At 39.6% G+C, this 12653-nt stretch overlaps 1 protein-coding gene across 4 annotated transcripts in view; it reads right to left on the reverse strand.

Moving 5' to 3' along the window:
* The window catches only part of LOC139161325 (ABC-type organic anion transporter ABCA8-like), a 95349-nt gene that overhangs the window by 15809 nt on the left and 66887 nt on the right, over window positions 1–12653 (reverse strand). For all 4 annotated transcript variants that reach the window (XR_011558093.1, XM_070740304.1, XM_070740303.1 and 1 more), the window contains 4 exons: window positions 4507–4578; window positions 2515–2606; window positions 1243–1366; window positions 650–782 (listed from right to left, as the gene is read on the reverse strand). Coding sequence is in view for 3 of the 4 variants with exons in the window: in XM_070740304.1 (XP_070596405.1) it covers window positions 650–782; window positions 1243–1366; window positions 2515–2606; window positions 4507–4578 (421 nt within the window). In the remaining variant the exon portion in view is untranslated. The remainder of the gene's footprint in view (window positions 1–649; window positions 783–1242; window positions 1367–2514; window positions 2607–4506; window positions 4579–12653) is intronic.

A 12653-nucleotide genomic window follows, 5' to 3' on the forward strand; every position in this document is an offset into this window, starting at 1 on the left:
AAGAAAAGGTCATAAATTGGGTCCAAACCTATTTAACTTGTGAGCCGCCCCGAGTCTGCGGAGAGTGGTGGCATACAAATCTAATAAATTATCATCATTATTATTATTATTATTAACTGTCTCGCTGAGTAACAGAAATTTTGGGCTGAATTGTGGTTGTAAGTCAAGGATGAAGTATATACTTTTTGTTAAGTTTACATTAAAAAATAAGTAGAAAACTTTCTTTTTTCCAATGAATTTTATGTTTCCCAATGGATTTTATGGATGGGCATTAACTATCTTCATACACTGAAGCAAGAAAAAACCAAGTCGGCCTTATTGTCTGCTGTGTGCTATATTCACAGAATATACTCTGGTCCTCAATCATCACTCCAAAGTGGGGACTGAGAAAAGGTGTAGTGTCTGACCTTAATCGGATAACAGTTTAACTGAATTCTATGGTTCAATAATAGAATCTGATGGGAAATATATCACATTTAATCTACCCTTACAGATCATTTGCTTGGTGAAATTCTGAGCATTACTCTCCCTAATCTGACATCGGTGTTTCAAACCCCACAATTCTTCTCCAAATGTTTGCTGAACAGTGATTATACTAGATTTGTAATAGAGATGTGAGTTAAAAGAATATTGTTTATTCCAATCAAACCTTTTTTAACACAAAAGGAGACGTTTCTGGTAGCCACTTTTTTTTCTTCCTTCTTCTTTTTGAAGCAAGAAGAGGAACAAACCTTCCCCTGTTTGTATTCCTTGCGCAAGTCATGGACAATGATCACTGGTTTCTAAGTAGAGAAAAGATATTGCTTACACTATATACACATGGCCATTTTGCAGTCTTAGTTGATCTAAGTATGGTGAAATCTAAAAAAGTCCCCTATCGGTTCTGTGGGCATGGCTTGGTGAGCATGACTCAGTGGTCATGGCCATGTGACCAGGTGAGCTCAAAAGCAAACTTTCACACTTCACATACAAACAACACAAAAGCCACACAACTGACTCACATACAGTGCAAAAGCAGTTGTCTTCACACAAAATGGCCCCTGCAAAAAAGCAGGAACCTCACAAAGTCACAGAGAGTTCAAAAAACAACTGACATACTTTGCCCCAAAATAACACAAAAGCCACACAATATACAGTGCAAAAACACCCAGAAAGCAGGATTTTTCATTTAGCTATATTTCATGAGCAAATCAAATATATTATTTTTCCCAAAATAAGAAAAGCACAATAGTTATGCTATACCTCTTCTTCATTGACAGAAGCCAGTGCACTCTGAGCTCTGGTCCTTTCATCTAGGACATCGCTGTCATCTTCTTGGCTGAGCTCTTCAGGATTCTGATGGGTTCTTTTTCTTTGTGGAGAAATCCTAGGGGCCAAAGATATAGCAAGTGATTTAATATCAAAGAATAAAGGTAATTTAAATTAGGAAGGCTTTGATATGGTCAACTGACTAATCAATGAAGTATACTATTACTATCACAATTAGGAAGGTTATCACAATTAGGAAGAGCTTTTGAACCATTTTGAGATTAAATGAGAAACGATTGGAAAAATCCCTCAACAAAAATGATCATGGGAAGGACCTTAGAAAGGAAATAAACTTGATACTTTAGATGATTTCTGGCTTCTGTGTCTGCAAGAAATAGAGGACTTTTTGTCACCTGCTTCTTCCCAGATTGTAACTGGCCTTCCACCCATCTCTCCCCACAATCAAAATCATATTTTGTGGACCTTTGGCTTTCTCCCTCACTGAGCTACCATAAATGGGTAGCCTACATCTAAATGACTACTTTATTGTGGCAACAAGTTCAACCAAACAGGAGGGACCTACAACAGGTAGTCTTCAACTTACAAGCACAATTGAGCCCAAAATTTATGTTGCTAAGTAAGAAATTTTTTAAAGTGAGTTTTGCCCCATTTTACGACTTTTCTTGCCACATTTGTTAAGTGAATCACTGCAGTTGTTAAATTAGTAACATGGTTGTTAAATGAATCTGGTTTCCCCATTGACTTTGCTTGTCAGAAGGTTGCAAAAGGGGATCATATGACCAGGCGGGGCTTCCTCTTTGCCCCACTCTCAGAACGCAATCAGCAACCAGCATGTCGGCATGAGATTCGGCTTCTGTGCATGTGCTGGAATCTTGTCTGAAGACGCATGCAAGAGCATGATTTTGGTGATTTTTGCTGATATTTTTGCTTCTACACATGCGTGGAAGCAAAAAACACCGGAAATGAGTGAAATCTCACCCGCGAGATCATCCTTGTGCAAGATTTCACTTTTGGATCATGCACAGAAGCCAGCTTGATGGCATGCAATCAGCTTTATTATTAATATAATTGCTTTCATCCAACTAACATACATATCCAAAGCACACTGCATGCCTGTTACAATATATACAAACCTAAAAATGGGATCTCTTCTCATAACTGTCTGGTCATATTAATATAATTGCTTTCATCCAACTAACATACATATCCAAAGCACACTGCATGCCTGTTACAATATATACAAACCTAAAAATGGGATCTCTTCTCATAACTGTCTGGTCATATTTCTTCATGAGATAACGTAGTAAAAATATGAGGATTATACAATGCAAGTAGGGCTAAATACAAGCAAAAATAGTGTGGTTATACAGATTATATGGAACACAGTTCTGATTGGTTCAGCAGGAATCATAATAATCTTCAATTCACATTATGCTTCTATTCAATCCAAAGTGTGATTCTCTCCACCAGAGTTATAAATTACATTAGGACAGGGACGATAGGCATGCTGGTATGCTTATGCACGCCCCTTAATGACTGCTTAAGAATGGGTGAGGTCGAGAGTAGACAGTCTAAGGGAAAAGTTTTGAGGCAGTTGGGGAAGAAACCACAAAGTTGGGGAAGAAATCACAAAATCAAAGTATTCCAGGCATTGATGACTGTGTTACTGAAGTATTTTCTGCAATCAAGTTTGGCACAGTTTATCATGTTTGTATCTATTATGTGCTCATCTATTGTTGTGATTGAAGCTGAAGTATTTATTGACAGGTGTAGCAGATAATTTTATGTACTACGCTTAGGTCGGATCAAAGATGGTGAAATTCTAAATTGTCTAAGTCCAAAATTTCATGTTTGATGGTATAAGGTATTTTGTTCTGAGCGGAGGAGTAGAGGACTCTTCTCGTGAAATATCTCTGGATTCCTTCGATTGTATTGATTGGCATGAAGTTTATTGTGTGATCCTGGTCTCATAACTAAGCAAAAAGTCTGAGTTTTGAAACATCTATCTAGAAGATGTTCTCCTTCTCTGTTGGCCATTGACAGGGAAATAAAAATAATAAAAGGAACTTGTTCCATTCTTCTCCGAGCTCTGCTTTGCAACCTCTTCACAAGTTCAGATAGAAAATATTCTGTTAAATCAGGTAAACAGAGCTGGACTCAATGTAGTTGTAAACTGTTTAATGAATACAAACTGTAATGGCAGCAACTACAGTGATACCTTGTCTTACGAACTTAATTGGTTCCAGGATGAGGTTCGTAAGGTAAAAAGTTCGTAAGACAAAACAATGTTTCCCATAGCAATCAATGGAAAAGCGATTAATGCATGCAAGCCCAAAATTCACCCCTTTTGCCCCCCGAAGTGCCCGTTTTCATGCTGGTGGGATTACCCTGCAGCATCGCAAAATCCAGAGGTGGGGTTTCCCATGGAGGGGAGCCTCAGGGGAATCCCACCAGTGCAAAAATGGGTGCTTCAGCTGGCAATGGAAGTCCAGAGGTGCGGCATCCCGGCGGCAACGGCAGGTTCATAAGGTGAAAATAGTTCAGAAGAAGAGGCAAAAAAATCTTAAACCCCGGGTTCGTATCTCTAAAGGTTCGTATGACAAGGGGTTCGTAAGACGAGGTATCACTGTATATAGATTCAGGCTTGGCAGCAAAAGACGTGTGCAAAACCAACTGGTACCCTTTTATACACAGTTCGTAGTAGAGGCGTGGCTTGAAAGCCATTTGAAATTGGCGCCCCCATTGTTAGCCAATCAACGGCTAATATTAAAATTACAGCAGACATAACACATTCAGGCCTATCACATTCTCAGGAACCCTATACTCATGACAATATTAATTCCCTGCAAACCCTAGAAAGCAAATCTGCTTGCTTTCATAGTGTGCCAGTGCTATCACTTAAAAGTTGGGCAGTGTACTGTATAATATTAATGACTGCCTTTGTTTTGGCAATGGCTGTATATTGAAGTCTAGGCCAAAACTCTTCCCCTCCATCTCACATCAATGCTATACAAGTGGGTGGGTGTCTTTTGAGGGAATTCACAGGTGGAATTTCATGGTTTATGGCAAACTCCTCCCCTCGCTCTCATAGTGAATATTATTATTTTCCTAATGCCTCAGGAGGGCTAAAGAAATAATGCAAAATCTATTCCCAATAACAAAACCATTCCATTGAAAGTCTGTGTATATATACGAACATGGGCCCTGGTACTATAAATAGATACATTCAGTTCTCACCATGAAAGTAGGTATAAAGAGCTCTGTCTGATCTGAATCATGATGGTCACCAACATAATACCATTCCAGCAGCTATTTAAAAAGCAGAAGGAATAAAAAAGAACAGTTATTTTCCATATTTCTATTTCATCAAAGAAAGAGCAAACTGCCAGAGCAAATTCCAAATTCTAAATTCTTATGCTTGGGGGGGGGGAGGGGGGTGTATAATTTTTGCTGGGCAAAAAAAGTTACCAATGTTACCCTCCGGGTCCTTTTAGACCTGGAGTATAAAAGGGTTAGTTCTAGCTACTGGAACGGTCTTTTTGAATACTTTTTTCAGTAGTATACTAATTTGAACATTTCTGAACACAATGATATGAAAATTGAAATGAAAAAACTAATGCCTATTTGTTTATTTTGCTCAGAAAAGCCCGCCCCCCATTTTTGTGAACTTTTGTTCATTTTCATGTAGATTAGGCTGCAAAATCTTACTTTTTTGACCATCTTTGGCATTGAATTACTAATTTGAACATTTATGAACACAATGATATGAAAATTAAAATGAAAAAAATGATGCTTATTTGCTTAGTTTTCTCAGAAAAGGGCCTCCCCCCCACGGCTGTGTGCACTTTTTTCAATTTATAGATATAGTTGCCTGCCAAATAGAAACATAGAAACATAGAAACATAGAAGACTGACGGCAGAAAAAGACCTCCTGGTCCATCTAGTCTGCCCTTATACTATTTTCTGTATTTTATCTTAGGATGGATATATGTTTATCCCAGGCATGTTTAAATTCAGTTACTGTGGATTTATCTACCACGTCTGCTGGAAGTTTGTTCCAAGGATCTACTACTCTTTCAGTAAAATAATATTTTCTCATGTTGCTTTTGATCTTTCCCCCTACTAACTTCAAATTGTGTCCCCTTGTTCTTGTGTTCACTTTCCTATTAAAAACACTTCCCTCCTGGACCTTATTTAACCCTTTAATATATTTAAATGTTTCGATCATGTCCCCCCTTTTCCTTCTGTCCTCCAGACTATACAGATTGAGTTCATTAAGTCTTTCCTGATACGTTTTATGGTTAAGACCTTCCACCATTCTTGTAGCCCATCTTTGGACCCGTTCAATTTTGTCAATATCTTTTCGTAGGTGAGGTCTCCAGAACTGAACACAGTATTCCAAATGGGGTCTCACCAGCGCTCTATACAGCGGGATCACAATCTCCCTCTTCCTGCTTGTTATAACTCTAGCTATGCAGCCAAGCATCCTACTTGCTTTCCCTACCGCCTGACTGCAGTGCTCACCCATTTTGAGACTGTCAGAAATCCCTACCCCTAAATCCTTTTCTTCTGAAGTATTTGCTAACACAGAACTGCCAATACAATACTCAGATTGAGGATTCCTTTTCCCCAAGTGCATTATTTTACATTTGGAAACATTAAACTGCAGTTTCCATTGCTTTGACCATTTATCTAGTAAAGCTAAATCATTTACCATATTACAGATGCCTCCAGGAATATCAACCCTATTGCACACTTTAGAGTCATCGGCAAATAGGCAAACCTTCCCTACCAAACCTTCCCCTATGTCACTCACAAACATATTAAAAAGAATAGGACCCAGAACAGACCCTTGTGGCACACCGCTTGTAACCTGACTCTGCTCAGAATACTCGCCGTTAACAATAACTCTCTGATGTCTACGCTTCAGCCAGCTGCAAATCCATTGAACTATCCAGGGATTAAGTCCAATCTTAAACATAGAAACATAGAAACATAGAAGTCTGACGGGTAGAAAAAGACCTCATGGTCCATCTAGTCTGCCCTTATACTATTTTCTGTATTTTATCTTAGGATGGATATATGTTTATCCCAGGCATGTTTAAATTCAGTTACTGTGGATTTATCTACCACATCTGCTGGAAGTTTGTTCCAAGGATCTACTACTCTTTCAGTAAAATAATATTTTCTCATGTTGCTTTTGATCTTTCCCCCAACTAACTTCAGATTGTGTCCCCTTGTTCTTGTGTTCACTTTCCTATTAAAAACACTTCCCTCCTGGACCTTATTTAACCCTTTAATATATTTAAATGTTTCGATCATGTCCCCCCTTTTCCTTCTGTCCTCCAGACTATACAGATTGAGTTCATTAAGTCTTTCCTGATACGTTTTATGCTTAAGACCTTCCACCATTCTTGTAGCCCGTCTTTGGACCCGTTCAATTTTGTCAATATCTTTTTGTAGGTGAGGTCTCCAGAACTGAACACAGTATTCCAAATGTGGTCTCACCATCATTCTATATAGTGGGATCATAATCTCCCTCTTCCTGCTTGTTATACCTCTAGCTATGCAGCCAAGCATCCTACTTGCTTTCCCTACCGCCTGACTGCACTGTTCACCCATTTTGAGACTGTCAGAAATCACTACCCCTAAATCCTTTTCTTTTGAAGTATTTGCCAACACTGAACTGCCAATACAATACTCAGATTGAGGATTCCTTTTCCCCAAGTGCATTATTTTACATTTGGAAACATTAAACTGCAGTTTCCATTGCTTAGACCATTTATCTAGTAAAGCTAAATCATTTACCATATTACAGACGCCTCCAGGAATATCAACCCTATTGCACACTTTAGAGTCATCGGCAAATAGGCAAACCTTCCCTACCAAACCTTCCCCTATGTCACTCACAAATATATTAAAAAGAATAGGACCCAGAACAGATCCTTGTGGCACACCGCTTGTAACCTGACTCTGCTCAGAATACTCGCCATTAACAATAACTCTCTGATGTCTACGCTTCAGCCAGCTGCAAATCCATTGAACTATCCAGGGATTAAGTCCAATCTTCACTAATTTATCTATCAGCTCTTTATGTGGAACCGTATCAAAGGCTTTGCTGAAGTCCAGGTAGGCAATATCCACGGCACCACCTTCATCCAACACCTTTGTGACATAGTCAAAGAAATCAATGAGATTAGTCTGACATGATTTGCCTTCAGTAAAGCCATGCTGATTTGGGTCTAATAAGTTATTGTTTTTTAGGTGCTGATTTATCCTCTTTTTGAGTAGAGTCTCCATCATTTTAACTACAACTGATGTCAAGCTAACTGGCCTGTAGTTACCAGCTTCTTCTCTACTGCCCTTCTTGTGAATAGGCACAACACTGGCCATTCTCCAATCCTCAGGAACTTCTCCTGTTAACAAGGATTGGTTAAACAAATCAGTCAGGGGGGTAGCAATGACAGATCTGAGTTCTTTAAGAACTCTGGGGTGGATGCCATCTGGACCCATTGCCTTATTTATCTTTAATCGTTCAAGTTCTTCTAAGACATCGGCTTCTAAGATCACTGGAGCTGAATCCGTACAGCTGGAAGCAATGCTATATCCCTCTATAGTATTATTTTGTAATGTGTCTTTTGAGAAAACTGAACAGAAGTAGCTATTGAAATGGTCAGCGATCTCCTTATTCCCATTAATGCATGTATTATTCCCGGTACTAAGCTTCGTGATGCCGCAGTTTTTCTTCTTCTTATCATTAATATATCTGAAGAAGGTTTTATCCCCCTTCTTTACAGATTTGGCAATTTCTTCCTCTTTTGAGGCTTTAGCAGCATATATTATCTGTTTCGCCTCCTTCTGTCTCATTTTATATACCTCCCTATCAGCTATACTTCCAGACTCTTTATACCTCCTATAGGCAGCCTTTTTTTCATTGACTATAGCCCTTACATCATTGCTAAACCATAGCGGTTTCTTCTTCCTTTTACCTTTAGTTATTTGTCTTACATACAGTCCAGTGGCTTTTAAGATGGCCTTTTTTAATACAGTCCACTGGATACTCGCTCCTGCCATTTTATCCCTCCCCTTTAATTCATTATCTAAATATTCTCCCATTGCATTAAAATTTGTTTTTCTGAAATCCAATACTTTGGTTGCATTATAGGATTGCTCACAATGAGTTTTTACATCAAACCACAAACATAGATGGTCACTGCAACCTAAATTTTCTCCCACCTTGACATCTGAAACCCAATTCCCATTCGTAAAAACTAAATCTAGAATATTCTCCCCTCTAGTTGGTGTCTTAACCAGCTGTGCCAGAGCTGCTCCTGTAAAGGCCTCTACTATATTCATACTTTTGCATGTAAGGGCACTGGGGATATTCCAGTCAACATCAGGCATGTTGAAATCACCCATAACCACAATATCTCCCTTTACTGCCATTTGGGTAATTTCATCCACCATCTTGTTGTCATATTCCTCGGATTGCCCTGGAGGCCTATAGATCACCCCAATTCTAATGACAGAACCTTCTTTATTTTGCATGCAAATCCAGAGAGTCTCTAGATCTTGACACGTATTTTGAATTAGTGTTGTTTTTAGACTTTCTTTAATATAAATGGCTACTCCACCTCCCCTTCTCTCTATTCTATCCTTCCTATACAGTGTATATCCTGGTATGGATATTTCCCATTCATTAGAATCCTTAAACCATGTCTCAGTTATGGCAACCAGGTCCAAATTATCTCTAGATATTATGGCCATTAATTCACAGAGCTTGTTGCTCAAGCTTCGAGCATTTGTGCACATTACCCGAAGAACATTATTTTCGTTATTAGTTTGCCCCTTATCATCAACAACTACATCTATATTATTTGCAGCTCCCTTTTCATAAGCTTCCAAAAACTGCTTTATCCTCATTGGTCGGGGACAGAAATCCTCCACATCTGGTACATCTCTGTCCCCTTTACCTAGTTTAAATGCCTGTCCAAAAAAGTTCTGAATTCCTCACCGAGCACCTGGGTACCTCTGTATTCACTAATTTATCTATCAGCTCTTTATGTGGAACTGTATCAAAGGCTTTGCTGAAGTCCAGGTAGGCAATATCCACGGCACCACCTTAATCCAACACCTTTGTGACATAGTCAAAGAAATCAATGAGATTAGTCTGACATGATTTGCCTTCAGTAAAGCCATGCTGATTTGGGTCCAATAAGTTTTTGTTTTTTAGGTGCTGCTTTATCCTCTTTTTGAGTAGAGTCTCCATCATTTTAACTACAACTGATGTCAACCTAACTGGCCTGTAGTTACCAGGTTCTTCTCTACTGCCCTTCTTGTGGATAGGCACAACACTGGCCATTCTCCAATCCTCAGGAACGTCTCCTGTTAACAGGGATTGGTTAAACAAATCAGTCAGAGGGGTAGCAAGGACAGATCTGAGTTCTTTAAGAACTCTGGGGTGGATGCCATCTGGACCCATTGCCTTATTTATCTTTAATCGTTCAAGTTCTTCTAAGACATCGGCTTCTAAGATCACTGGAGCTGAATCCGTACAGCTGGAAGCAATGCTATATCCCTCTACAGTATTATTTTGTAAGGTGTCTTTTGAGAAAACTGAACAGAAGTAGCTATTGAAATGGTCAGCGATCTCCTTATTCCCATTCGCACCAGTTGCGGCCCTATTTGGACCGGGAGTCACTGCTCACAGTCACTCATGCCCTCATCACCTCGAGGCTCGACTACTGTAATGCTCTCTACATGGGGCTACCTTTGAAAAGTGTTCGGAAACTTCAGATCGTGCAGAATGCAGCTGCGAGAGCTATCATGGGCTTTCCTAAATATGCCCATGTCACACCAACACTCCGCAGTCTGCATTGGTTGCCGATCAGTTTCCGGTCACAATTCAAAGTGTTGGTTATGACCTATAAAGCCCTTCATGGCACCGGACCAGAATATCTCCGGGACTGCCTTCTGCCGCACGAATCCCAGCGACCAGTTAGGTCCCACAGAGTTGGCCTTCTCCGGGTCCCGTCAACGAAACAATGTCGTTTGGCAGGACCCAGGGGAAGAGCCTTCTCTGTGGCGGCCCCGACCCTCTGGAACCAGCTTCCCCCAGATATCAGAGTTGCCCCCACCCTCCTAGCCTTTCGTAAGCTCCTAAAAACCCACCTCTGTCGTCAGGCATGGGGGAATTGACATTTTCCCTCCCCCTAGGCTTATAAAATTTATGTATGGTATGCTAGTATGCATGATTGGTTCTAAATTGGGGTTTTATAAATTAATTAAATATTAGATTTGTTACATTGTATCATTATTGCTGTGAGCCGTCCCGAGTCTGCGGAGAGGGGCGGCATACAAGTCTGATAAATAAATAAAATAAATAAATAAATAATGCATGTATTATTCCCGGTACTAAGCTTCGTGATGCCACAGTTTTTCTTCTTCTTATCACTAATATATCTGAAGAAGGTTTTATCCCCCTTCTTTACAGATTTTGCAATTTCTTCCTCTTTTGAGGCTTTAGCAGCATATATTATCTGTTTCGCCTCCTTCTGTCTCATTTTATACACCTCTCTATCAGCTATACTTCCAGACTCTTTATACCTCCTATAGGCAGCCTTTTTTTCATTGACTATAGCCCTTACATCATTGCTAAACCATAGCGGTTTCTTCTTCCTTTTACCTTTAGTTATTTGTCTTACGTACAGTCCAGTGGCTTTTAAGATGGCCTTTTTTAATACAGTCCACTGGGTTCTCGCTCCTGCTATTTTATCCCTCCCCTTTAATTCATTATCTAAATATTCCCCCATTGCATTAAAATTTGTTTTTCTGAAATCCAATACTTTGGTTGCATTATAAGATTGCTCACAATGAGTTTTTACATCAAACCACAAACATAGATGGTCACTGCAACCTAAATTTTCTCCCACCTTGACCTCTGAAACCCAATTCCCATTCGTAAAAATTAAATCTAGAATATTCTCCCCTCTAGTTGGTGTCTTAACCAGCTGTGCCAGAGCTGCTCCTGTAAAGGCCTCTACTATATTCTTACTTTTGCATGTAAGGGCACTGGGGATATTCCAGTCAACATCAGGCATGTTGAAATCACCCATAACCACAATATCTCCCTTTAGTGCCATTTGGGTAATTTCATCCACCATCTTGTTGTCATATTCCTCAGATTGCCCTGGAGGCCTATAGATCACCCCAATTCTAATGACAGAACCTTCTTTATTTTGCATGCAAATCCAGAGAGTCTCCAGATCTTGACATGTATTTTGAATTAGTGTTGTTTTTAGATTTTCTTTAACATAAATGGCTACTCCACCTCTTCTCTCTATTCTATCCTTCCTATACAGTGTATATCCTGGTATGGATATTTCCCATTCATTAGAATCCTTAAACCATGTCTCAGTTATGGCAACCAGATCCAAATTATCTCTAGATATTATGGCCATTAACTCACAGAGCTTGTTGCTCAAGCTTCGAGCATTCGTGCATATTACCCGAAGAACATTATTTTCATTATTAGTTTGCCCCTTATCATCAACAACTACATCTATTTTATTTGCAGCTCCCTTTTCATAAGCTTCCAAAAACTGATTTATCCTCATTGGTCGGGGACAGAAATCACCCACATCAGTTACATCTCTGTCCCCTTTACCTAGTTTAAATGCCTGTCCAAAAAAGTTCTGAATTCCTCACCGAGCACCTGGGTACCTCTGTATGATGGATGCAAACCAACCCTCTTAAACGACTCCCTATTAGACCACCTACTGACATCATGACTTACATAGCCAAAACCTTCAGCTTTACACCACTGCCTTAACCACACATTAAACTCTCTGATACACATTGTTTTATCCTCTTGGCCACAAACCGGTAACACCTCTGAGAAAGTCACTGAATCAGTTATTTTACCCAGCTCCACACTTAGACATTGAAAATCTCTTTTTACTACATTAACATTTCTCTGGGACAAATCATTTGTGCCAAGATGCACCACCACATCAACGTTATTACCTTTACTCACAGGCTTGACAATGTTTGTAATCCGCCTCCTGTCCCTGCTGGCAGTGGCCCCTGGGAGACACCTCATCTCCTTCACCACATCCTTACTCTGTCCCAAATCAACACCTCTAACAGTCAAATCACCCACAAGAAAATGCGTCCTCTTTTTATTTCTACTAACTGCACTTGATGGTTTGGTGACACTATGTACCTCACTTAGAGCAACTTCCCCTTTGAACATCCCCTCATTCTCTGGCTGAGGGACCTTGCTAATATCTCCAACATCCTTACTATTTAAATCCGCAAGATCAGAATTTTTTGACCATCTTTGGCATTGGCATACTAATTTGAACATTTCTGAACATAATGAA

This window comes from Erythrolamprus reginae, chromosome 2, assembly GCF_031021105.1.
Source record: "Erythrolamprus reginae isolate rEryReg1 chromosome 2, rEryReg1.hap1, whole genome shotgun sequence".
In the NCBI taxonomy this organism is placed as follows: Eukaryota; Metazoa; Chordata; class Lepidosauria; order Squamata; family Dipsadidae; genus Erythrolamprus; species Erythrolamprus reginae.